Source organism: Carettochelys insculpta, chromosome 1, assembly GCF_033958435.1.
Source record: "Carettochelys insculpta isolate YL-2023 chromosome 1, ASM3395843v1, whole genome shotgun sequence".
Lineage (NCBI taxonomy): Eukaryota > Metazoa > Chordata > Testudines > Carettochelyidae > Carettochelys > Carettochelys insculpta.
Window position 1 is genome coordinate 152,414,997 of NC_134137.1, and position 27,831 is coordinate 152,442,827.

The following is a 27,831-nucleotide window of genomic DNA, read 5'->3' on the forward strand; positions in this document are numbered from 1 at the left end:
TTTCAACTTTAAGATTTTCTGCCAGATATCTGACACCATACCTAGAAGATGTGATCAAGCCCTAAAATTAAAGGTCTGCAGGACAGAATTACTATTTGATCTGTTATACACTAAAGGGCATTTTGTAAAATTTAGGTTTGAATCTTAGATCATTACTTGAATACCTTCAAAATGTGTATGTCCTTCAGAACTAGGATGTTGCTGTGGACACATCTTCAATTATGATTGCTACAAAGCAAAGGTCTGAAATAATTACTTTTTTCTTAAACTGCTTATTTTAATTCCCTTGTTTATAGTACTGATTATGTCATTCTTTCTGGTAGATGAACCAGATAAACTGTAACAGAAAGGAAGCCGTGCTAGTCTATACACTATCAAAACAACAAGCAGTCAAGTAGCACTTTAAAGACTAGCAAAATAGTTTATTAGGTGAGCTTTCGTGGGACAGAAGTGGTCTGAAGAAGTGGGTCTGTCCCACGAAAGCTCACCTAATAAACTATTTTGCTAGTCTTTAAAGTGCTACTTGACTGCTTGTTGTTTTGATAGTGTATAGACTAGCACGGCTTCCTCTCTGTTACAGTTTATCTGGTTCATCTACCAGAAAGAATGACATAATCAGTACTATAAACAAGGGAATTAAAATAAGCAGTTTAAGAAAAAAATTATTATTTCAGACTTTTGCTTTGTAGCAGTCATAATTGAAGATGTGTCCACAGCAACATCCTAGTTCTGAAGGACATACACATTTTGAAGGTGTTCAAGTAATGATCTAAGATTTAAACCTAAATTTTACAAAATGTCCTTAAGTGTATAACAGATCAAATGGTCTGAAGAAGTGGGTCTGTCCCACGAAAGCTCACCTAATAAACTATTTTGCTAGTCTTTAAAGTGCTACTTGACTGCTTTTTGTTCAGATAAACTGTAGTATAGTTTTCCCAAGACTGTAAAGATGCATAGTTATACAGACAAGATATTAACTTTTAACTAAGCTTTTGGGGGTTGTCAAAACTTTGTGGCATTCTTCAGTGCTCTGGGAGTAGTTTATTAAGTAATCCATGATTTTAGGCGGGTGGAGTGGAGAAAGTGTTCTGACAAACCCTTCTTCTGTTCTGGCCTTTCCCTGGCTAACAGCTTGTTAGCAAAATATCAGCTTCTGCAAGTGTATTTTTCCTCCAATAAGTTTTAGTGGAAGAATAAAATTTTTTTTAAGATTTCAAAAGCAAAGTAATTAAAATATTGGTAATAATGATCCTCTGATTGCAGCAGAAACACATGGAAAACATTGCATTATATAGTATTATACAAAATTTAACAAGCAAAATTAAATGCAGCTCTGGATTAAAGATTCTCTTGATTAAATCTCCCTCTATTTTTTAAAATATAACAAATGCCCTTTTTCCACAAAGAGTCAGGAATTACATTTTTAAGGATTAAAATCATAGACAGCCTTACCTGAAGATCTGATGAATCTTGGACAGCGAATGACATTTTTCCAAAGCTGCTGCTGTTGACTTTGGTGACTGCAATAGCCAAGGCCGGGGAGGTAATATTAATGGACTGTGTTGCAAAGTTCAATTTTAAGCCAATGGCATCCACTATTTTTATTATTCTGTTAAGACAAAATATGCTTAGTATTAAAATGTGACACTCTCTTCATTTTCAAATATGCTGTGAAAGAGCAAACCAAGCATATTGTGAAACCAACAGGACTTTTATCTTATCAATCTTATGCTAGTGTAAATAAGAAGGGACTCCACTGAAGCTCATGGAGTGACATCAGTGTAAAACTAGTGGAATCAGAATTGTGCCTCAGATATAAAGGTTCAGTTTGGGTAATAAAAAAGTGTAGGCTGATAATTTGCCTATAATGTGTTGCTTTACCAAAATGACAAACACAACATTCAGTTGATCTGTTTACAAAAATCCATACCTGTTAGACAGTGGGGCTACTACTAAAGACGGAGCATTTAGGAGATTGTTAATTGTATTGACCATCTCTTTTGCAATATTTGGCTCTATTTTCTGGGCTGATAGAGCACTCTCCAATTTGGATATTATGCTCTCAACTTCAGATTCATTAATGGTGAACAGATTATCCAAAATGGCACCTATGACAGAAGAAAAATTGTGTACATTAACTGAAAATCATTAACATATGTATATATCAAAGGGAATAAGCCTGAAGGGGAAAAATAAGCCTTTATGTGATGTCTACCATCTAGGCTCATATACTGAAGATTTAAGTGATTTAGGCTCATATAGTGAAGATGAAAGGTTTGAGTGAATTTAGGAGACTAGACTCCAAAGTCAAGGCTGTAACAGATTCCCACCCTCTATTAAGTGGCAGAGAGGCCTACTTACAACATACACTTACTCCTGAATTATTCTGAAGGGGAAGACTAATTCCAGAGGCCCCCTGCTGGAGGCCATGTGGTCCTGTCTCACCCCACCCCAAAAAATAGCACAGGAGAAGTCCTCTAGGCAGCCTACAGAGGCACAGAGAAAGCAGCCAATCGGAGGGGCTGCTGGAGCTACCAGACAGAGGCTGAGAGCATGGCAGGGGTGGGACACACTATAAAAAGAAGCAGCAGAGACAGAGCAGTCAGTTATCTGGAGTTGGAAGAAAGCTGACCATGGTTGTAGCTGGCTGGAAGAGGAGCAGGACCACGGACAGTTCAGTATCAACAGCGAGCCAGAGAGATAGGAAGGCTCCTGGCTGGCTGTGAGGACTGAGCAGGAGGACAATGCTGCTGGGGAGGAGGTCCTTTGGGTACAGCCCCATACCAGGGTTTGGACAAGTTAAAGACTGTATACCCTTGAAGAGGTTTGCTCTGCTCCACCTACAGACAATGTGTGTCACTTGGCTAGAGCACTGACTCACTGAAAACCCAATGAAAAAAACATTGACCAAGGAGGGTGCTCCCAAGATGCAGGTGCCAACTGTGTTTCATAAACAGAGACTGCAGGCATACATGCATTTGATCAGGGGAGTGCTTGTAAAAGGCAGACGCCAACCCTTTTACATTTATAATTACATAACAAAGAGGTTTAACAATAGATCATCCATAAGGCCTCAGCCTTGCAAGTACATTAGTCATTTACCCACATGCATAAATATTTGTTGGCTGCATATGGTCAGGTCAGGGCAAGGCTTATAAGGTCAAGCTTTTAATACAAAATGTAAAATAAAATATATAATAAAGCAGGTGATTCCCATAAAACAATGTTACTGTTTTAATAATTTCTTATTAAAATAAAACAAAAAATACTATTTTTGTTACAAAATCCCATAGAGTGATGCAATTATTTTTCATCCAAAATCCCACAGTGAAATAGACATCAGTTTGCTTTTTCACTAAAATGCTCTTGCACACAATTCGCTTGCATTGTTTTTGTAACTGTGTCGATTTCAGGATATTAGACAGACAAGGTAGATGAGATAATATTTATTGGACCAACATCTCTTGGACAAAAAACAAGCTTTCAAGCTTACATAGGTCTCTTTGTCAGGTCAGAAGGACAGTTCTGTGTAAACTTGAAAGCTTGAGTCTTAAGGTTCTTAACAATACAGTACAAGGCTCCTTCAAAATTCTGTTACTTAAATAAGCTCTGAAATTTTATTAAATAGGTAAAATATCAGTTCAGTGAGTGGGGAAAATCTCCCTGGACAGAAGATGCCAGTCCATCAGATTGTCATATTTACCTCGTGTGCTGTTGGTCCCGGTAGCCTGGCTATCTGTAGTGGAATGAATACCAGAAGGAGCAATGATGGTAGGTTTAGTGGAAGGAATAGGAGCCACTCTTGTAGTTTTGATTGAAGGGATGGCAGAAGAAACTACAAGGTTGGGTATAGATGCAGGAAACGAAATTGTGGTGGATTTGGGGAGAGATGTGGTGAAAGGCATAGCAGAGTAAATTCTACTGGTGTGTGGAGGAGAAGATGTAGCAGGAGGAACTGTAGTGGTATGTGTAGAAGGAGGAGCCTGGGTAATGGAAGAAGTAAAAGGCATAGCAGGTATAATTGTTGTTGTGGTGGAATGCATAGTAGTAAGTATGGTCAAAAGATTTGTAGTACTACGTTTGGTTGAAAGATGAGGAATAAAAACAGTAGTAAATGTTGGGGGTTGAACAGCATTAGACACTTCAGTGGAAGAAGAAGCAGAACCCAGAGAGCCAGCTTGACTAGTGGCAGCACATACAACTGTGTACTGTCCATCACTATAGAAAAATAAAAGAAAATGATATTACAGTTGTGGCAAGCTTAGCGTTCTTTATGTATTAATGAACACTATTTAATAAGGCTTCAGTAAAGGAAACCTTTACATGAAAGGCATGTCATCATCATCACCACAAAACTACATCAGACCAGATGCCTGTAATGCACTAGTAAAATATCTATACTATTATAAAAGGAGAGGCATCTGTCCGTCCGTCTGTCCACCCCATTGTAGTCCGCGTGAACATTCCCTGCTCGCCCCTCGAATGCAGCCCCCACAGCCCTCCCCACCCCTCTTTCCACCACACCTCTGTGCTCCCTCCTCTCCCCAGCCCCTCCCAATACCCCTCACTGCAAGTTCCGCCCCACTCTCACAGCTCACTGCCAGCCTGTCTACTCGCGTGTCCCACTGTAGTTAGTGTGAACATTCCCTGGAGGCCCCCTCCCAACTGCAGCCCCCATATCCCGTACCCCTTTCCCCGCTACACCTCCATTCTCCCTCCCCCATCCCCAGCCCCTCCCATTGCCCTCCTGATTGCAGCCTCCACAGCTCACCACCAGCCCATCTCCTCACGTGTCCCACTATAATCAGCATGAACATTCCCTGGAGCGCCGGTGCCTGCAGCAGGAGGGGGACAGGGAGACTGGTGCCAGTGGGAGGGGTAGAGGTGATCGGTATCCATGGCAGGAAGGGGCAGGGACAACTGATGCCTGTGGGGGGGGTGGGCAGGGGCGACTGGTGCCTGTGGCAGAAGGAGGTCAGGGAACACTGGTGTCTAAACAGCATGTGGGTAAATCCATGTGAGAGAGCTAAAGGAGAAGAAAATTTCATGGGCTTTTATTCATGCACACTCCCTTCCCAATTGTTATATTGTAGCTGGAGTGTTTTCTAATGCATCTCAAGCTAAAAAGAGACTATAGTTTAGTTAGGAAAGTAAGCCTTTGCTATTTATGCTTACCACTGCAATCTGGATAACTCTTCAGCAGTTAAGTAGCTAGACAGGATAGATGAACAGAAGAGTTCTATGGTGACAAAGAAACAAAATAGCATTATCCTGATTTGTCCAGTAGCATGGAAATTTGTTGATAACCATTATACAAAATTGGTGAAAATAATGTATTTGATAGTTTTAATTCCATGAAGTATTTTGAGATACAGTTTGTGTCACACTTTCTTTTTCATATTCATAGTCACCATCACATCTTTGCAAGGTGAGGTACAAGGTGTCACGGTCAGCAGAAATGTCTCTTCTGGGGTGTTGTAAACAAATAGAGTGTAAAAAACACAATTTCATGGCTTATAATTGAACAAAAGATAACACGATCCATTAACATAAAAATACGTGTACCTTATCAAATAGCATGGCAGCTGGTCCTTCATTAATTTGTTATATAAACGTAATCATCAGTTTTTCTAATACTAAGTCTCCCTGAAAAATACAAACACTAACTATATTTCCCATGTCTAAATATCCAAAATATGAAACATGGCACAGAAACACTTCAGATATACTGTACCTGCAGCTAACACTAATTAACCTTTATATTTTAAAAATACATTTCCTTATTTTCTGTTAAAACATTTACAGGTCATCTTAAAATTTTCATCCTAAGACTGAAGAGGGACAGTGTAATAAAACTGTATTAAATATTAAAGACAACTTACCAATTTGGTCTTCTTGAATGCTGTCTTTTAAAAATGCTATTACATTGCTCATATTGGCAGTCTTGTTCAGCTTTATTATAAACTTGCAGACTGATGTACTGCAAACAGAAGAAAATAAATTGTAAACAAGAAAAAGATTTATGTTTATATATTGTATACGGAAATACCGATAATATCTGAATTAAAGTTCCATCTTCCCAACCTATTTTCAAGTGTGATGAATATTTTTATCATAAAACTACCCTTTTAATTTAAAAATAGAGGCAATGAAATTCTCACTTTGTGTTTGTTTGCTCTCTCCTTGCTCCACAGAAACCAACCAAGTCTCAAGGCCAAATTTCCCACTGCATTCAGTTTAGTCAGGCAAGCAGGTGAATGAAAACACAATACAGTGAATGAATTTAAATGACAGGCTGAAATTTCTGCTCAAGTAATGTAGTGTGGATGAGATCAGTATCCCAAATCCCATCATGCAAAATAAGGAGCCAATGCAAGAGCCCATGGCTTTACACCATACCCACAAACAAAAAATCAGTTAGCTGCTGCCTGACCTCACTGTCTCCCGTGGGATTTAGGCAGTTGCCTCCCTTATGAAAATGAAACTAGAAGATAACAATCCTTTCATCTGCCCTAGATTTAAGAGATTTACCTGGCAATCCCAGAAAAATCAGATTACTCCAAGAGCAAGCCAGCCAGCAACCACCCTCCCGCACGCTGAGCAGCAGTGGAAATAATTGGAATGTCCTTCCTCCCAACCTGGGCTTCCCAGGAGACATGAAAAAGCCAAAATACTTTCAGTATATCAGTCAGTTCTGCTCAGTAGGAAAAATTATTCCAGATCCCACTGTGGAGCATTCTGACGAGACCCAAGAACACCATGAGACAAAATGATGACCCACTTCAAAATCAATGACTTACAGGGAGGAGGCTGGATTAACTGGCAATGGTCCTTAAAGATGTACACTGGACAGTCTTCCTCCCTTCCCTAACCCATTAGGGCAAATCCAAAGAGACTTCAGTAAGGCTAAGATTTGATCCACGTCTGTCCCTATGTTCATATATATAAGACCTTGGTCCTGTTTCCATTTACTTCAACCAAGGCAGGATCATCCCCACATTTGATTTCCTAGCTAGCTTTGCTCAATTTTGCTACATATCCATTTTGTGTACACAATACAGCACAGGTTCTGGGGTAGGACGTTAACATTTGAAATAATAATTTTACGTGGCAGACCTTTGCTCATCGACAGCACACTCCAGAAAAGAAGACTGTAAGAGAAAAAAAAATAAGAATTATTCTGTCCGTTGCAGACATGTTTGATCACCAGATACTGGGAAATGAATAGGAAGTACATGTTTCCAAATAGCCATTACAACAAATAAGTGCATAAATAAAAGTGCTTACCTCACTTTGTTCTTGCAATGTTTTATTGAATTCTGAAATTCTTTAAAAGCAAAAGCAAAATGAGGGATTTTACATTTGTATATAAAAAAGAGAGTCACAGAAATTAAAATGATAGGAACTAAAAAAATGTCTATATATATAGACACACACACACAGTTTCTTAACTATTCTTTGAAATCTATTTGGCAATGATTTCATACCATGCTCACTTGAAATCATATTAAATTGCATAATTACTTTGATGGGGCAAATTCCTATTATTATTATATTTCTTAACAAAAGAATAGATTGGCATTCTGGGTGAAGCCCAGTAATTCCTGTTTGCTGCTTGATAATGTTAGAGGAATTTAAATTTAACCTTCTGTCATCACATTCATATAAACTTATTTATTGTCCGTTCACTTATTTTAAAGAAATGTAAGTTGAGCAATAGACAAGCTCTGACTGGTGCTCTGATAACAAGCAAATTTGGAGAACACAATTAGAACCTGTAAATGAAATACAAGCATGGGAACTGAAGGGACATATAGACCCCTTCTGAAAACAAGATGTGTCCTTCAACTATACAATAAATGTAAACCTAAACAGGAAATTTTTGAATTATAATGTATAGCTTACCACTTCAACCTTGCTCAGACCCACACCACCCTAAATATTAACAGAGAGGGAGCCGTGCTAGTCTATATACTATCAAAACAAAAAAGCAGTCAAGTAGCACTTTAAAGACTAACAAAGTAATTTATTAGGTGAGCTTTCGTGGGACAGACCCACTTCTTCAGATCATAGCCATACCAGAACAGACTCAATATTTAAGGCACAGAGAACCAAAAACAGTAATCAAGGAGGACAAACCTGAAAAAAATGATCAAGGTGAGCAAATCAGAAAGTAGAGGGGTAGAAGGGAGGGGAAGGTCAATAATTAGATTAAGCCAAGTATGCAAATGAGCCCCTATAGTGACTCAGAAAATTCCCATCCCGGTTCAAACCACGTGTTAATGTGCCGAATTTGAATATAAAAGACAGCTCAGCTGCTTCCCTTTGAATAGTGGTGCAAAAATTTTTCTTCAGTAACACGCAAACTCTTAAGTCATAAACAGAGTAGCCCACTCCATTAAAATGTTGACTAACTGGTTTGTGGATCTGGAGTGTTTTGATGTCTGTTTTGTGCACATTAACCCTTTCTCTAAGGGAGTTAGAAGTCTGTCCAATATACAAAGCATCTGGGCATTGTTGGCACATGATGGCATATATGATGTTAGTTGAGGAACATGAGAACATGCCTGTGAGTCTGTGAATAACCTGGTTAGGTCCAGTGATGGTATTTCCAGAGAAGATATGTGGACAAAGCTGGCAGTGGGCTTTGTTGCAAGCAAAGGTTCCTGGACTGGTATTCCTGAGGTATAGACTGTGACTGTTGGTGAGGATCTGCTTTTTTGTTTTCACCTCAAAATATAAATTTGATGTAGTGAAACAGGGAGAGCCAGCAGAAGGAGTCAAAGATAAGGTAATTTAATCAGAGTATTGAGTTAGGAAAATGATCATAGTAGCTTTGCTTTTCCCAGCTAAAAGTTTTGGATGTTTGTAAAGAAAGAAACATACATATCTTTGGAAATTATGAGAGAAGTGGCACCAGAGTCCAAAAACAGAACAAGGTGAATGTGACAAATGCATGTAGACAGTCATAGTAACAACAATATTTCATTTTCATTTTCTAAGCAGAATGAGACAAACTGAGTCAACCCTCTTTTCCTGATGACCACTCAGATTTCAGTTCACAGCTGATCACAGAAAAATTGTAGAAATTTTTTCCCTTTAATCAGGCTGCCAGTATACATAATGAATTTTACACAGTTTCAACACACTTTGCTATTTCCTTACTAAGGTCCTTATCCAGCAAAGGACTTCATATAGATCAGGATTGGGGGACCTACAGCCCAGCCCTAGCTTGCCTTCATCCAGCCTGCGAGGCCTGGGGCTCCTTGCTCCCCTGCAGCGGGGAAAGCAGGCGCTAGCACTCAAGTCATGCAGGGAGGGGGTATCAAGCCATCTCCCCAGTGCACTGGTGGGGTGGGGGGAACCCCCGAGCCTCATGGACCATATCAAAGAACCAGATCAAGGCACAGAGACATCCAGCCTGCAGGCTGTGCCTGACGGGGTGAGGGCATGGCTGTGCACCTTGCCCCACTTGGTTGAGGAATATCAGTGCAGGGAAACTCTGTCCCTGCACTGAATGCAGGCTCCACCCCCTGTTGCTCTCATTGGCCAAGAATCATGGCCAATAGGAGTGGTGGGGGGCAATGTGGAGACACTGCCACCCCTACCCCGGGAGATGTGCCAGGTAGGTACTCCATTACCTGTCCCCTCCAGCCCAGACACCCCACCCCTACCTGCTCCTGCACCTCTCCTTCCACCCAGACCCCGCACTGCCAACTCACTCCTGTACCCTCCATCTGAGATCCCACCCCCTACCTCCTGCACCCCAACCCTGCTCCTGAGCTCTCCTGCCCAGACTTTGCACCTCTACACTGCTCCTGCACCCTATCTCCTTCCCAGATCCTGTGCCTCAAACCTCCAAACCTTCACCCACTCCTGCAACCTACACCCCCACCCAGACCCACCATTCCCACCCCACTCCTGCACCCTACCACCTACCACCTACCCAGACCCGGAACCCCCACCCTCAGTTCACTCCTCAGCTGCCTCCTCCCACACACTGAACCCCTCATTAGGCCCCATCCCAGAGCCTTGGGGGAGGGGGCACAAAATCTATTAGCCCAGGGCTGGATTTCACAGGGAATCTTCATGCCCTGAGTTGCATTGGTGAGATGAGTGTGTCTTCTTTTTTTTCTTTATCAGTCGGGGCAATAGCCATGAGAAATTGTTTGGTTGTTTTGCTTTTCACTTGCATGAGCCTGATTTTTCTGTGGAACAGTGGCCCCTGACCCAAAAAAGGTTTCACTCCCCTGATGTAGATAGACCTCTGCAACTGCGTGGAGCACAACTGAAGTTGCAGGATAAGAGTTTACAGGAGGACAGTAAATAGCACACTTGTAAAATGTTAATGTACACATGCACACGCACACACACACGCACACGCACTAAAAACTAAGAATAGTCTAAGCTAGCAGTGAACAAACTTCTTACATCGGGCCCCAATTTTTGACCTGCAATTAGCAAGCTCCCCACCCCAACCTGTCCATACAATGCAAAACAATGGAAATTTCTGTTATGTTCATATGAAAAGAAACCCTTTTGGCATGTGTTAGAAAATAAGTATGCAGAACATAAAAACTGTATTAATCGGTATATAAATGCGAATACAGAGACATAAAAATAGCAACATAGTTCAATATTTTAATAAGATGGATGACCCTGAGACCCAGCAGCCAATCATGCTGCATACCTGCCTTAAGAAATTTCATGCTCACATGAGAGGTACCACCCCCCACTTTGCTCACTCCTTGTCTAAGCAATGTAAATTTTACTCATATGGTGAGAAAATATTGAAATGCCTTACACATTCTTTAAAAGATTATTCATTCTAGAATAAATATAGAAATGAGAAATGAAGAACCTGCTGATAACTTAACAGTTCTCTCTCAATCTTAAATAAAATTAGTATTCAGCAAAATTGGAAGAGTCAATTTATAGTGATAATTATAAGTGACATACTTTGATACTTGCGGAGTAGATGTTGTAAATGGAATCACTTCTGAAACATTATTGCTGCTGGTTACATTATCAATCTGTTAGAAACACAGATTCAAATAATAAAAATTAGAAAGCATCAACGCATGTCTTACTCAAGCCAACCATCTGAAATTGCAAAGGTAAGAAGCACTAATTCCCTGTGTCTACACAAGCCCCTTCCTTTTGAAAAGGGCGTGTTAATGAGGGGGTTCGAAAGATGCTAATGAGGCACTACAATGAATATGCAACACCTCATAAGCATAATGGCAGCTGCAGCGATTCGAAAGTGCGGCTTTTCGAATCGTGTGCTGCCCGTGGAGATGGGACCTTCCAAAAGGACCCCCCCCCGCCCAGTTTTCGAAAGCCCTTTTTCCTATGCAAGGTCCTGTCTCCACGGGAAGGTCTTTAGAAGGTCCTGTCACCACGGCAGCGCACGATTCGAAATGCTGCACTTTTGAATCACTGTGGCTGCCATTATGCTAATGAGGCACTGCACATTCATTGCAGCGCCTCATTAGCCCCTTTCGAAAGAAAGGGTCTCATGTAGACCCAGCCATTATGAACACACCATGGGTGAATCTACACTTGCATTCCTCTTTTGAAAGAGGTATGAAAAATAAGGGAAATTGAAAATGCAAATGAGGTGCATGTTTGCACATTTGGCACCTCATTTGCATATTCTTATTTTGAAATAGCATCTTTCAAAAGAAGAAAACCAGTGTATGTGCTGCTCTTTCGAAAGAAAACCCCATCTTTGAAAGAATCCTTCTTCCCATTAAATAAAGGGAAGAAGGATTCTTTCAAGGATGGGGTTTACTTTCGAAAGAGCAGCGTCTACACTGGTTTTCTTCTTTCAAAAGAAGCGCTTTCAAAATAAGAATATGCAAATGAGGTACCAAATATGGATCTCATTTGCATTTTCAACTTCCCTCATTTGCACACCTCTTTTGAAAGAGGAATGCAAGTGAGATGCACCCTGTGAATCAAGTCATAAACACAAATCTTAAGAACTGTGACTACTGGATGCCAACTGACAGAGAGCACAGACAGTAAACAGGATTTCTCAGGGATTTCCTGTGTCAGACATATGCATGATAATTCATCAAAGAGTGCCATGTGTGATGTCTACGAAAAGCCAGTACCCACTGGTATTCATAATCATTGTGAAATGTATGTATGGAGAATATTTAAGGATTGTATAACTATATTGAAGAAAATGATCTTAAGGCAGGAGTGGGCAAACACTGGTCCGTGAGTCAGATCCGGTCTGCCAGAATTAGTTCCTGAATGGTCCCATCTCTGCAGTTACCTGCACTTCTGCAGGTATTGGATGACTGCAGCTCTCGCTGGAGTCAAATCGTTGTTCATGGTCAATGGGAGTAGCGGGAAGCAGTGTCCTGGCCCACCCTATTTCCCACTGCTCCATTGGCCATGAACGGCAATCCATAGTCAATTAGAACTGGAGGCATTGGTGGCAGGCATTGGTAAATATAGGCACTGCGGAGGCATTGGTAAACATAGGAATGGCTGCCTACCTGGACTGACCCTGGCAGGCCACTGCTATTTTACTGACCATCCGTCTTAACGTTTTGGAATTCAGGCAGGTAACCAGAAGGGTGACAAAAGAAACTCTCCTTTCAGATATGAGGTAACAGACACCTACATCTCTGTCTGGTCATTTGTCTACTGTATGCCTCACTGTTGAGGTCTATTTGCAAACCAAACCACAGGCAAAAGAAGAGACAGTGAAATCTACAAGAGAGAAAATATAATGGAATAAACTAATAACGGGGCTGGGGTCCTGTTTATGAATAAAGACAAAGAAAGAGATTGATATTTTGGGAGGGCAAAAAACACTCTTAGTCCTTCACAGAGAAAGCAAACTGACAGTATGCTTGTCTCACATCAGGAGGGTCACACCAATCTGGCTGAAACCCACTGAAGGACTTTGTGTGAAGTCTTTGATCAGGCATTTGTGTGAAGTCTTGATTAGGAATAAAAGCATCTTGTTAATAAAGCCTAGGTTCTAAAATGTTGTATTAGTTTATTTTATATGTAAGCATGTATTGTCAGTACTTCTAGTTGCTATTTCTTGAATTAATATGCTTTGTTAAATAAATTCATACTTAATTTCACTATACATGCACCTAGGTGCAAGGTGCAATCTACGAAGAACATCTGAGATGGAACTGGTAAGCCGGGGTATACTGGTGCTTTGGAAGCAGCAAGTGTGTGATTACTGTATATGTCGAGTGGACCAGGGCCAGACACGTAAGGGAGACACTCCAGGGCTGGAGTGTACCACTTGCTAATCTGTAAGTTAACAGCAGCACCTATGAGGCTTAGAATGGAGTGCTGATGCTGTCCATGGTCAGTGGAGTAAGGGAGTTAATCCACAACAGGCACAGACAAGACTTCTCCACACCAAGAGCAGGTAGTGAATGTTTATGAGACTGCATCTACACTGCCCCTCCCTTTTGGAAGGGGCATGTAAATTCAGCAGATTGAAAATGCTAATGAAGCACTGATATGAATATTCAGTGCCTTATTTGCATAACAACAGCCACTGGCCATATTGAAAGTGCTGCTTTTGAAATGCAAACGAGCTGTGTAGACAGGGTTCCTTTGAAAGGAAGCCCTGCTTTTAAAAGCACTCTTCTTCCTGAAAAAAATGAGGAAGTATGGCGCTTTTGAAAGCCGGGCTTCCTTTCGAAGGAACCCTGTCTACATGGCTAGTTTGCATTTCAAAAGCAGCACTTTCAAAGCAGCAAATGGCTGCCATTATGATAATAAGGTTCTGAATATTCATATCTGCGTCTCATTAGCATTTTCAATCTGCTGTATTTACATGCCTCTTCTGAAAGGGAGGGGCAGTGTAGACGGAGCCTCGTAGTCCTGGGTACCTCCAGGAAGCATCATACCAGCAACTAATATTTCTAGAGTTATTCCACATAGTGGCATCTTGGTGAAAGGGACATTTGACATTTAGTACACTAATATGGTGCCAAAGGAACCATTAGAGATTCTAAAGCATTTTCAAAGATTCTTGAATGCTTACTGGCTGAATAATTGTAGGAATAAGATTAACATGGTATAATCTTCTCAACTAGCAAACCACTATGGAACAGAACATCCCTAAAAGAATGGCCTAACTGTGATAGTCATCAGATATTGTTCTGCTAACATTTACTTCAAAAGAAAATGTGTAATATTAGAGTTAACAATTCACAAAACATTTTAAAATTCATATTAGGATAAGGTTAATTTAAATATATAGAAAGGATAATGATAAAAAAATCATAGGACTTACTATTTCATAATTTCCTGAAGTATTATTGCTTTTTGCATGGAACATAAATGTTACACAGCCCATGTAGAAAACTAAATACAAAAAGACAAAGTTAATAATAATGCTTATGGTTATTTGCATGATTTAGAGCCATTTTCAGAACCATATATTTCACTTGTTTTGTACATTGTGATAAAAACCAAGAGTATTCAGTCTACCTTCTCGTTTTTTATTCTGTTGCTATGCCTATTTATTTACTCCCTAAACTAAATATTCTCAATATCTTTATTTTCTCTGAATTCCTTCCATTTCTCCTGTATCATTTTCAAGACAGGAAAACTAGATTATACACATTGACCCAGACCTTGATCTGCATAAAGAAAATTTTTCAGTTTCCCCAATTTTAATCTGTTCTCTGTATTTCAGGCTGGTTTAGGTGAAATCTTCTCTCCCTCCTTGTGACCAGTCTGGGAGTGTGGCTGAAAGAAAAAGGATAGTCTGGCACTGGTCCAAGGTTTCCATAAAGGAGATTTTATAACAACATTGCATGTATGCCTGACTATTTAGAAGAGAGAAATATCTGGAGATGAATGCATTTTAAAAAAACCCATACTAACCTGAATCACCACAGATGGCTGATAAATTATGTAAGTTGTTACCAGATAGCTTTGTGTCTGCAAAAAATATCAATCCAGTTGAATTCAAATGTAATCTTGTTCAACATATATATTTAAAAGATGAATATTTTTATAATCCTAAATGTCTTTGGGTTTTCAAAATACCTTACGTTCTACTTATGCTTTTATCTATTATTGGTGTTTAAGGTACCTTTTCACCATGAGATCCAAGTCTCAGTATTAATATGCAATGTATATCTACCTAAGTTGTTCTGTAACGTTTCCTCCAGCATACTTACATAGAATATCTGCACACATAAACATACTCTTCCTATATATTCAGAGTGGTAGTCATGGTAATCTGTATCTTCACAAAACAAAAAAGTGGTCATGTAGCACTTTAAAAAGACTAAGAAAATAATTTATTAGGTGATGAGCTTTTGTGGGACAGATCCTCTTCTTCAGATTTGGAAATAGTGCTGAAAGTGAACTGACATGATGAATATATAACAGAGAAATAGAAAAAAATTAAATGAAAACTGACATATTAGCTATATACCACAGAAGGTGGGGCTAAGAGTTGGGAAGAGGAGGAAGAAAATTACTTAGTAAGTGTCTATTAAGTTAAGTGAATTGCCTGAGATCACTACAAATATGAAAGATGGGGAAGCTGTCTTTGTAATGCATGGGATAATTGTTAGAGGTACAGGGAGAGGTAGATACATTGGATGGTAGCAATAGAATCAAGAGTGACCTGAATAAATTGGAGGATTGGGCCAAAAGAAATATGACGCAGTTCAACAAGGAGAAGTGTAGAGTCCTGCACTTGGGGTGGAAGAATCCCAAGCATTGTTATAGGCTGGGGACCCACTGGCTAAACAGCAGTACAGCGGAAAGGGACCTAGGGATTATGGTGGATGAACGGCTGGATATGAGTAAACAGTGTGCCCTTGTAGCCAAGAAGGCTAACGGCATATTAGAGTGCATTTCAAGCAGATCTAGAGAAGTTGTTGCTCCTCTCTATTCAGCCCTGGTGAGTCCACATCTGGAATATCGTGTCCAGCTTTGGGCCCCCAGTATATAACAGATGTGGATGTGCTGGAGCAGGTTCAGTGGAGGGCAATGAAAATGATTAAGGGGCTGTAGCACATGACCTGCGAGGAGAGGCTGAGGGATTTGGGTTTGCAGAAGGAAAGACTGAGGGGTGATTTAATAGCAGCCTTCAACTTCCTGAAGGGGAGCGCTAAAGAGAAGGGTGAGAAACTGTTCTCAGTGGTGTCAGACAGCAGAACAAGGAGCAATGGTCTCAAGTTACAGGAGGAGAGGAGTAGGTTGGATATTAGGAAAAACTACTTAACCAAGAGTGTGGTGAAGCACTGGAATGTGTTGCCTAGAGAGGTGGTGAAATCTCAATCCCTAGAGGTTTTTAAATCCTGGCTTGACTAAGTCCTGGCTGGGCTGACGTAGCTGAAGTTGATCCTGCTTGACGCAGGAGGCTGGACTCGATGACCGCCTGAGGTCCCTTCCAGCCCTATGATTCTATGATCTGTATTAAGGATAAGCCACAAAGTGTTGAATTTCAGAATAAATTCCAGTTCAGATGTCTCCCTTTGTAATCTGTGTCAATGTGTCTTTGTTTTAGGATGCAGATTCTTAGGTCTCTCATACTATGGTACTCCACTGAAATGCTCTCTGACAGGTTTATGTGTAGTCAGACTCCTAATGTCTGATTTGTGTCCATTCATTCTTTGGTGAAGTGATTGTCCAGTCTGTCCAATATACATAGCAGAGGGGTATTGCTGGCATGTGATGGCATATATAGTATTAGTGGAGGGACAGGAGTATGAGCCCCTGGTCATGTAACTGACGTGGTTAAGTCCAGTGATGGTGTCTCCAGAGTAAATATGTGGACAAAGTTGGCTACGGGGTTTGTTGCAAGGAAGACCTCTCTGTGATTATAAACCTGTCAGTGAGCATTTCAAAGAAGTATGTCATAGTATTAAAGACCTGAGAACCTGTGCCCTAAACCAAAGACACCACCTTACAAAGGAAGACATCTGAACTGGAATTTATTCTCAAATTCGACACTTTGTGCCTCAGTCTTAATAAAGATAGAAATTACCTTACAAAGTACAGAGACAACTTCCCCATCTTTGATAGTTGCAGTGATCTCAGGCAACTCACTTAATTTAATAGACACTTGCAGTAAGTGATTTTCATCTCCATACTCCTCACTCTTCATCTCCCTCCTTCTGTCCTATATAGCTGATTTGTCAGTCTTCTTTTCATTTTTTTTTCTCTCTCTCTGCTATATATTCATCCTGCCAGATCACTTTCAGCACTATTTCCAGATCTGAAGAATTGGTCTGCCCCACGAAAGCTCATCACCTAATAAATTATTTTGTTAGTTTTTAAAGTGTTACATGACTGCTTTGTTTGTCTTCTTCCTACATATAATAGAAATATATTTTAGAGGTCACCTTTTAAAAATAAAAAAGCAGCAATTATATTTTCCACAAACTAGAATCTGAGACAGTGTGCCACTGTTTCCCTATACTTGGAATAGGAATTTAATTTAGTAGCATTTTAGATAGACAGACAGCCAAACTCAGGGAAAGCAGCTTCTTCTTTAAACAACCAAATAATGTGTTGATTTCTATAAGCTATATTACAACTTTCGAGGTGCAAAGGGCCATTTATCTAACAGTTGTTGTTGTTGAATATTAAATGAAACAAACTTTGGAGGTTAATATACTATGTACCACCATGAACTATAAATCAGCCTATCATAAACAGGCTCTTAATATATTATTATGTTCAACCACTATAAATCTTTATCATGTGTTTTTGATGGTCTTCCTCCCCTGGCTGTTTTCTTTTCGAACACGAGATTCAAAACTATTCTATTTAGTCCAGCTCATTATTTTAGCCTCTGATAAAATATGAAATTTTGTGGTATTTATTTTTTCTTTCATGTGATACAGTATGTTTGTATATATGTTAAGTCATATACTTACCATTTTTACAATGACTTATACCTATAAAAAAAAGTAATGATCAGAAATAAATGCTGCAGAAGAGAAACAGCTCTTTTGCATAATACAGTAACACTGAAATGTACTTCTATTTTTTATTTGTCCATCAAGTAATATCAGCTGAGTTAATGGCACTGAAAACTTCCACATCCCACTTAATCAAACCTCTCCTTGTCACCGATTCTGTTGTGTAGGCACCACTTTCTGGGACAAGTATTTCATTCTTCATTCCCAATCAGTTGCTGATTTCTCTGAGCTCTCATCTCATGCCAAACGTGAGGCATGGTTTACTCATTTTTGTACAGGTTTTTTTTGTGTGCTATACCATAAAAAGGGCTAATATCTCCAATGCATTTTTTTCACTTTAGCAGATAAGCAGTTCTCAAAAGGCAGTGACTTGAGATTACTAGATGATCTAGCTTTGAACCTATTTTACAAAAGTAAAACGTTTCATTCCAGTCCTGCGAGGACACTTTTTAAGCATTGTTTGAATCTTTAATTGTTTAACTCTCTTCATTATACACTGTCACGAATGAGTGTAGGGAAAGGGTTAATCTCTCCAAATGTAACTTGAGTATAGGTGAGCCAATGGGAGTGAAGTAGTTTTGATTAAACAGAGAAAAATTGCAGCTTTTTGTCTGCAGGAGCAGAGAGAAAGTGAAGGGAGGAAGATGTCTCTCGGGCAAATTGAAATGACATCAGAAATATCCTGACCATTGCAAAACCAGTTCTTAAGGTGTTAAGTAAAAGGGAAATGTACAGTTAGATATGATCAGGTTATGGTTATTTTGAATTTGGTTGGACTGGCTGCTCTCTTTTTCAGTTTTGTGTTGTTTGACTTGAGATTTTTCCCCTGTAACTTTTAAGCTGAATCTCAGGGAAATATTTTTCTCTGTGTGCAACCCATGATGTACTTTTCTCTTGTTTTGTGCATAAATCACTGTTTTTAAGCAATTGATCTGATCCTGTGTCATAAGAAGGGTCTGTGTACAAGCATGCCTTAGACTGAAAGGTCAGCTACTAAATTACAGTTCTTATGTATAAGCTGTCTCCTGAGGGAAGGTTAAGAGCTTGGGGAACCCCACAGGAAGATGTCCCAAGTGTCTTCCTGGGTTTAGGGGTCTTTTCCCACTCGGGTGGTGGCAGTGATACTCTCCAAGGCCCAGGTGATCTGTGACCCTGTGAAGTTTTAAAGTAAAGCCTGTGATTAGGCAAGGTGTTTTAAAGATTTTGTGGGACCCCACTTTCTGCACTCGGAGTGCCAGAGTCGGGGAGAATCCCTGGCATACACTATTACAAAAATACCAGTAGGTTCAGCTCGCTGTTTAAATTACATTTGTATTACCATCTGTACTGGCAGTAGGTGGCAGTGTAACACTGTCAGTTCCATTGAAGATTCCGTCTTCCTTGGTTAGGGGGTCTTTTCCCATTCGGGTGGTGGCAGCAATACTCTCCAATGTCCAGGGGATCTGTGACCCTGTGATGTTTTAAAGTAAAGTCTGTGACTAGGCAAGGTGTTTTAAAGATTTTGCAGGACCTCACTTTCTGCACTCAGGGTGCCAGAGTGGGGGAGGATCCCTGACATACACTATTACAAAAATACCAATATGCTCAGCTCACTGTTTTAATTAAATTTGTATTACCATCTGTACTGGCAGTAGGTGGCAGTGTAACACTGTCAGTTCCATTGAAGATTCCGTCTTCCTGGGTTAGGGGGTCTTTTCCCATTCGGGTGGTGGCAGCAATACTCTCCAATGTCCAGGGGATCTGTGACCCTGTGATGTTTTAAAGTAAAGTCTGTGACTAGGCAAGGTGTTTTAAAGATTTTGCAGGACCTCACTTTCTGCACTCAGGGTGCCAGAGTGGGGGAGGATCCCTGACATACACTATTACAAAAATATCAATATGCTCAGCTCACTGTTTTAATTAAATTTGTATTACCATCTGTATTGGCATTAGTTGGTGGAGTAGCACTGTCAGTTTCATTGAAGATTATATTTGCTGATAATTTCCCTAAAAGAAATAAAGATAACTGAATTTATTAAAATAGTTAATGCTGTATTAAAAGTAACACACTATATTGGCTCAGTTTAGATAATCTGGGGAGTAGCACAAAGGTTACAAGAACAGACTTGTCTTTTTCTCTGTGATGATACAGTACCTTAGGGTCCTCAGCCAGGGATACTCTAACAGAGTTTTTCCGGGGGATACATAGAATCATAGAGTCCCAGAGCTGGAAGGGACCTCAGGAGGTCAGCAAGTCTAGCCCCCTGCCTAAATCAAGATCACCCCTAACTAAATCATTCCAGCCAGGACTTTGTCAAGCTGGGACTTAAAAACCTCTAGGGATGGAGATTCCACCACCTTTCTAGGTAATGCATTCCAGTGCTTCACCACCCTCCTCGTGAAATAGTTTTTCCTAATATTCAACCTACATTGACCCCAGTGTAACTTTAGACCATTGCTCCTTGTTCTGACATCCATCATTACATCAACTCATCTATATATTTGCCTAGGTTTACAACAGCCCACATAAAAAATACTAGTGAAGTAGGTACAACCTAAAATTTCTTATAGACAAAATGAGAAAAAGTATGCTTATAACACTTTTGTATTTTTGTACTGGTTTTGTAAGCAAGTAGTTTTTAAGTGAAGTGAAACCTGGGGTACACACAAGACAAATGAGACTCCTGAAAGGAATACAGTAGTCTGAAAATGTTGAGAACCAGTGTCTTAGTATAATGAGGCCCTGATTTTGTTTAGAGTGTGTATGTGCTACTATAATACACATAAATTAATAATAAGGATACAATAAATGTCATAAAGCAAGTTTAGGGACCATCTACATGCTTTTAGGCCTCAAGACTGCAAAACATTTCTGCTGTCTGTCACGTCTGTGATTTTCTTTTATTCCACATTCACACAGTGAATCAAATTATGTCTGACTGAATAAAGTCAGAGCCTGCTTAGGTTAACCCAATCTGTTAAATTCTTACACAAGTTGGACCATATTAACCTTTTGAACTCAGTTTTACCTTGTTGATTTGATTTGGCCAGCAAACACTATGTTTAAGGAGTCATCCTCCACCCATTTAAAAACCAGTTCATTTTATTTGAAGAAACATGGTCCCTGACTCAGCATATCCTACACCCTAACTCCTCCCCGCTCTCTGATGCCCCACTACCAAAAATACTGTGTCTCTGTTGTTATTGTGGGCTTGAGCTTCACATCATACTGGAGATGCATAACTCATTGTATTGATCCTACTACTTTCACGGACACATACATCAGAACAAGCGGGGTTCTGCAGTCAAACAGCACTCTCTTGTTCTGTAAGATTGTTCTGTACTGCCTACATTCTAGAGCCACCTGGGAAGGGCTAGGGCTATGGTGGAGCAGTGTGGCCACCTGGGGAGAGCCTCGGCTGTAGCCGAGGCATAGCTGCCCAAGGATGGCTGAGGATGAGGCTGCAGCCCAGCAGCCCAGGGAGGGCTGGGTCCATGACGTGGCTCTCTGGCTGTGTGGGTGGGGCTGGGGCCATGGCATAGCAGCCCAGCCCTCCAGACACCAGCTAGGAAAATGGGGCCACACCACTCACTGGGATGGGGGCACTAAGAAGTCCGGGACTGGTCAGGGACTGGGGCAGTAACCTGGTGTGTGGGCTAGCATTGGATCCATGGGGCTTACGGAAGGGGCAGGGCCTCAAGCAGAAAGGGTGGGGCTGGGACCTGCCTTCTGCAGCTGGGTCTTCATCCACTGCCCACATCCATTACCTTATCTTAAAGGCTTCACTGGATAACAGCAATTAATCAAAATAAACTGTGTGATCTTGTCAGCTATTATAAATTGAGTCAAGTAGACCTTGCTATTAGCTGGATGGGAGGTTTTCAGATAGTTAGGAGCCTGTAGACTATCAGTGCAGTAGACAGTAGCACCTCAAAACTACAGTACATTACTGTGAATGTTTTAATCAAACAGGAGTTAGGAAATTCAAAGCTAGGAGTCATATAATTTAAAATTTATTCCTTTCAGTTACTGGGTGTTTTATGATATGGCTCCGTAGGATTAAAATCTCAACTTTAATGTATGTGCAATGGAATCATCTGAACAAAAACAAGACTGATTGTTCATATGAAAGACAATAGTAAAATCATATTCAAACTACTTGATCACAGACTATGAAAGCTCATAAATCATCCTTTTCTGTCATTCTAAAGTAGAGCTTTACAAGGATATAAAGCCTTACCTACTGTTGTGGAAAAGTTACTTTCAAGGATATTAGTAGTTTCTGCAGGAAAAATATATACAAAAATATCTAATACAATCCCTATTAAGTACAGATTATATAAATGAGCAGGCAGGTCATTTTCTGATTTCTAATTCAGACTCTCCTCTTGTTTGAACTAGCATGAAACAGTAATAATTTATTTTAAAATATAAATTAGTTACTTCAAAATAAATTTTTTGCAAGTGGAAGGAGAATTTGGCCATCTGTCTCTAAATTCAGAGAGCTGCAGAGTGGAGTAATTATGTTGCTCTTGTTTAGAATGCAACTGACCCAATTTTAACAATTAAATACATTCCCATATTCCATCATGCCACGTAATGAAGGAGATGGATATTTCAAATCATTTCAAAAATATTATGAGCAGTTTTAGCAATCTTACTGAATTCACTGTTCAACCCCAAAGCAGTATTCCTATGTACATAGATGATATAGTACAGGTCTGTAAGTCTCTCCTGCAGACTACCTCCTAATCTTATGAGGATTCTCACCAACAACCACAGTCTATAATGAAGAAACACCAGTCCTGGAACTTTTCCTTACAACAACGCCTGTTGCCAACTTTGTCTGCACAGCTATTCTGGAGATACCATCACTGGACCTAACCAGGTTATTCACAGACTCACAGGCACATTCTCATGTTCCTCAACTAACATCATATATGCCATCATGTGCCAACAACGCCAATGTCCTTTGTATATTGGACAGACTTCAAACTATTAGACACAGAATTAATGGGCATAAAACAGACATAAAAACACTCCTGATTCACAAACCTGTCAGTCAACACTTCAATGGAGTGGGCTATTCTGATAATGACTTGAAAGTCTGCGTTTTACTGAAGAGGAATTTTCACAGCAGTTTGGAAAGAGAGGCTGCTGAACTCTCTTTTATATTCAAATTCGACACATTAACACGTGGTTTGAACCAGGATGGGAATTTTCTAGGTCATTATAGGGGCTCTTATGCACAGTTGGCTTTATCTAATTCTTGACTCCCCTCCCCCCTTTCTGCCCTTCTGCTCTCTGATTTGCTCACCTTGATAATATTTTTCTGATTTGTCAACCTAGATTACTATTTTTGGTTCTCTGTGCCTTAAATATTGAGCCTGTTCTGGTATGGCTCTGATCTGAAGATGTGGGTCTGTCCCATCAACGCTCATCACCTAATAAATTATTTTGTTAGTTTTTACAGTGCTACTGGACTGCTTTTTTGTTTTGATAGTATATAGACTAGCACAGCTCTCTCTCTTTTACAGTACCACATGAAGTTATCATTTTCAAAACTCTGTCAATGGAAACTTAATGAAGAGTGTGGCTAACCAGCCAATATGTTAAACGTTTTTAAGATTAAAGTAACAACGCAGGGCCAAATTTAACACCAGTTTAAACATGTGCAACTCTACTTAACGCAAGAGTTTTATCTCATACACCAGATCTGAATTTGGTACTCATTCTAAACTTGTATTTGTATAAAAATAATTCTCACCTTCTGTACTTGGTTCTAGTGAAGCTCCATCTGAGTAATACAACAAAAATAGAAAATAGTAAAAACAAGTACAACACATAGGTAAGACTTAAGCTAAATTCATCAAAATATGAGAAATATTAATTAAATCTTGCCTGAAGCATTAATGGGGTAGTTGATAAAAGTAATGATTGAAGATTCTGCTGAAAAATAAATAAATACAAATAGAGAAGCAAAACATTAGTGCTTAATGTTTGTTTGTAAGAATATGGGGCATGATTTTTAAGCTCACTATGCCAACAACCAGGGACATAATTTCAAAAACTTCAGACTACAGTTTAGGCACCTGAAAGAAGTGGCCAGATTTTCAAAAATACCTAGAACCCACTGAAAACAAGAGGTGCTGAATAGTTTTGAAAATATGAATGAGTCCTTAAATGGAAAATGCTGATAAGTGAGCTTTTATGAAAATTTTGTCCTTGGGGGTTTTCTTAGTACTCATAAATTATAGATTAGTCTGGTACAGCCATCCCAGTAGCTATGAGCTTCCCCATCATTCTTCTATGACAAACCTTCCAGTCTTGTCCTGTGGCTCTCTTACAAAGATTACCAATTGTTCTAAATGGTGGTATATTATGTGTAATATGGTCATGTGGTTCTCCATTGTCCCTACATACAGCTATTTTTACTAAAAATTGACAAAAGAATGCATATAATTGCTTCAGCCATGTACACAAAACAGAGTTGTGTGTGTATTTTATTTATAAATATATATATATACATATAAAATAAAAGTAGAAACAGGAGGTCAATGCTGAGGTAAAAATTCAAACAGAAGTTGAGAACTTCAGATGAAACGGTAACATTAAATTCATATCTTTCAGCTACTGCATGTTTTACGACAAAGCTCTGTAGCTTTTGTAATCTCAGTTCCCAGGTATTTACACAATGAATCATATGAACTCAACCCACAGTAAGACTGATTGCTAATCTATATACATACTTTAGACTGTCTCTGCCAGTCTGTCAGTGCCAGATTTGTTCAAGAACTCCTCTTAAACCCTAAGAGTTATGACCACAAAATTTAGCACACAGCTTCCTCCCACCCTAACTTAAACCAAGGTCAGGGTTTGGTTGCGCCTGGACAATGGGAAGTGCTGGGCAAGGGCTATTTTCCAGAACCCAGAAAGGAAAGGGCAGAGGGAGGCAAAAGGTAGGGGCACAGATGGGAAGAATGCAATACTGAGAGTGGTCACTGGGGGCAGCTGCAGCACAAAGAGAGGCCAGCAAGGCTGTGGCTCTGTCGTCTTCACTGCCACAAAGACTGGGTAAGTTACCCCTCTGCCCCCAGACAGCCTGTAGGTTGCAGGGGTACTGGAGGTGGAGAGCAGCCCCCAGGGGCTGCTGAGTGCCTGAAGTGCCCCACAAACAGCTGCAGGATGGAGAGGGCTACTGGAGGATGGGGTATCCCTCAAAGCACTGACTCTCCCAGACCAGTGCAGGCTGGGGTCAATTTTCAGAGTGCCAGGCCCCACCACAGGCTTCAAGAAGGGGCAGCCACTACCCCAAGCAAAGATCCCCTGGAGCAGCAACAGACCTCGGGGGCAGCAGCAGGCTCATGCTTTTATGGCACTCAGAATACAACTATCAGCAATATAAAGTCTTACCTACTGTTGTGGAAAAGTTAAATTCAGGGATATTAGTAGTTTCTGAAGGAAAACATAAATTAAATATAAGAATTTCTGATAAAAAGCCTATGATTAATGGTCATTTAGATGAGCTGCCAGGTCCCTCTTCCGATTTTTAGTTCGGACTTGCTTACTGTTTGCACTAGTATTAATCCCTTATAACTTGTAAAAGATGACTGACTCTCTTCAGAATATAATCTTTGCAAGTGAAAGGAGAATTCGGTCACCTGTCTTAAGTCCAGAGAACAGGTAAGTTGGCTAGTTATGTGCATCTTGTATAGAACATGATTGAAACAATTTTAACCATGAAATGTGTGCCTGTACACCACAGTAATGAACACAATGCAACAGTGACTAATGAATGTGTTAAATATTTAATAATACAGGTTGAACTGCTAAAATCTGGGACTTTCTAGTCCAGCAACATCTGTGGTCTGGTGGACCAGAGAGTCCCAGTGGCTGGGAACTCTGTCCAGCCTCAGCCAGGCTGGCATGGACCAGGAAGCCAGTGGCAGGGACCAGGATGGCAGGAGCCAGGGAAAAGGACTAGAGAGTCCCAGATTTTTGAGGTTCAACCTGCATTATTAAATATTCAGGAAGTTGGAGGCAACCAGGGAGCTACAGCTGAGGCTGGGAAGCCAGCGGTGGCAGCCGAGGAGGAAGCTACAGTTGGGGCCAGGGAGCCAAAGCTGGGAGCTCCACCTTGGGCTGGGAAGCTCTAGTTGGGCTGGCAGCTGGGGAGGAACAGCAGCTGGGAACCCTACTGGACCCAAAGTGGAGCTCAGTGGCCCAGGCTGAGGGGATCCAGGGAGCACTGACGTCTCCTGGCTTGGCAAAATCCCTGGTTTGGGACTGCTCAGGTCCTGAGGGTGTCAGACCAGGAAAGTCCAACCTGTCATTCACAAATATTTTAAGTAGTCTTGGTAATCTGAGATTGTGTCTACTCTAGCCCCCTACTTTTGAAGGGCGCATGCTAACGAGGCAGTTTGGAAGATGCTAATGAGGCAATTACATGAATATGCAGCACCTCATTAGCATAATGGTAGCCATGTACTGTTCAAAAGTGCCACTTTCGGAATGCACACCACCCGTGTAAATGGGGCCTTTCAAAAGGACCCCTCTGACTTTGAAAGCCCCTTTTTCCTAAAACCAAATAGAAAGAAGGAGCTTTCAAAGTCAGGGGTTCCTTTCAAAAGGCCCCCATCTACACAAGCAGTGTGCATTCTGAAAGTGGCACTTTCAAATCGCACATGGACACCTTTATACTAAGGAGGTGCTGCACATTCATGTCAGCACCTCCTTAGCATCTTTCGAACTGCTTCATTAACATGACCCTTCCAAAAAGAGGGGGCTAGTGTAGACTCAGCCTCACTGAATTCATTTTTCAAACAGAACCATTTTCCCTTAATACTTTTAAAATGAAAATTAATTTAGCAGATCTCCATAAAAATAAGCAAGTACCTGTGTGGTTTGGCTTTGGCAATACACTTAAAGTTCTGGCTGAAAAGGAAAGGAGTATATTTTGGATAACTGACATATTATGTTACATTAATTTAACATTAAAAAAAGAAAGCTCTACCCATGCAATCCTAACTATTGAGCAGCTAAACAGCATGATTTGAATTTGATCACAAATCTATTGAATACAATGGAGTTTTATTTGCCATTATCACATCTGAATTTTTTGCCTTAATTATATGGCTTTTATTTGTGTAATATATACAATTCTCACCTGCAGAGCTTGTATCTGAAGTTGTAGCTGGAAAATATAATAAGAATTTACAAAAATTTAAACAATGGAAAAATAAAAAGTAAAGCTTAAGCTAAATAAATCTCAATAGCAGAAATGTTAGTATCTTGCCTGAAGCATTAATGGGGTATGTGATAACAGTAACAGAGGATTCTTCTGTGGAAAAAATATAGACAAACATAAAGTTAGCGCTTTATTCACTTATTTTTCAAAAGAATGTCAGGGTCAGTATTTCAAGCTGTCAAGACCAATAAATGGAGACAGAAGTTCAAAAAGCTAAAACTTCAGCTTAAGTGCACACAGAAAGTAGACAGATTTTCAAAAACACTGAAGCTAGATCTACACTAGGATAGGAAGTCAATTTCCAAAAGACAATTCTAGCTACATCGTTAGCATAGCTAGAATCGACGTATCGGAATCGACTTCCTTACCTAGTATAGACTGGGGCTCTTCAGGCTCATGTTGATGTCCCTTACTCCATGTGATAGCATGGAGTACCACAGTCGACAGCCAAGCCCAGAGAGATCCATTTTGCTGCCTCTCAACACACTGCAAAATCAAACTCTGGAAGATGGACCACAGTGGTGACGATCATCAGGCAAGTATACATTCACCCTGAATGTGCACTGAGAACAACGGACATTGAATACTTTTGGTTGGTAACAGCTCTTCTGAAAATTTTCCCATGGTGGTGGTAGTAATCATGAAAAACAGATATTAGT

General features: G+C 40.2%; 1 protein-coding gene across 1 annotated transcript in view; it reads right to left on the reverse strand.

Annotated features, from left to right (window-relative positions):
• Window positions 1-27,831, reverse strand: part of ADGRG2 (adhesion G protein-coupled receptor G2) — a 138,769-nt gene that overhangs the window by 34,874 nt on the left and 76,064 nt on the right. The window contains exons 4-23 of the mRNA XM_074987931.1: window positions 27,092-27,118; window positions 26,821-26,859; window positions 25,339-25,380; window positions 23,827-23,874; window positions 23,693-23,722; window positions 22,166-22,207; window positions 19,860-19,931; window positions 19,562-19,693; window positions 19,264-19,395; window positions 17,901-17,921; window positions 14,884-14,940; window positions 14,288-14,358; window positions 10,960-11,033; window positions 7,288-7,327; window positions 7,117-7,151; window positions 5,883-5,980; window positions 5,176-5,239; window positions 3,704-4,218; window positions 1,931-2,108; window positions 1,453-1,609 (exon numbers count right to left, since the gene is read on the reverse strand). Of these exons, the coding sequence (XP_074844032.1) occupies window positions 1,453-1,609; window positions 1,931-2,108; window positions 3,704-4,218; window positions 5,176-5,239; window positions 5,883-5,980; window positions 7,117-7,151; window positions 7,288-7,327; window positions 10,960-11,033; window positions 14,288-14,358; window positions 14,884-14,940; window positions 17,901-17,921; window positions 19,264-19,395; window positions 19,562-19,693; window positions 19,860-19,931; window positions 22,166-22,207; window positions 23,693-23,722; window positions 23,827-23,874; window positions 25,339-25,380; window positions 26,821-26,859; window positions 27,092-27,118 (1,874 nt within the window). The remainder of the gene's footprint in view (window positions 1-1,452; window positions 1,610-1,930; window positions 2,109-3,703; window positions 4,219-5,175; window positions 5,240-5,882; window positions 5,981-7,116; window positions 7,152-7,287; window positions 7,328-10,959; window positions 11,034-14,287; window positions 14,359-14,883; window positions 14,941-17,900; window positions 17,922-19,263; window positions 19,396-19,561; window positions 19,694-19,859; window positions 19,932-22,165; window positions 22,208-23,692; window positions 23,723-23,826; window positions 23,875-25,338; window positions 25,381-26,820; window positions 26,860-27,091; window positions 27,119-27,831) is intronic.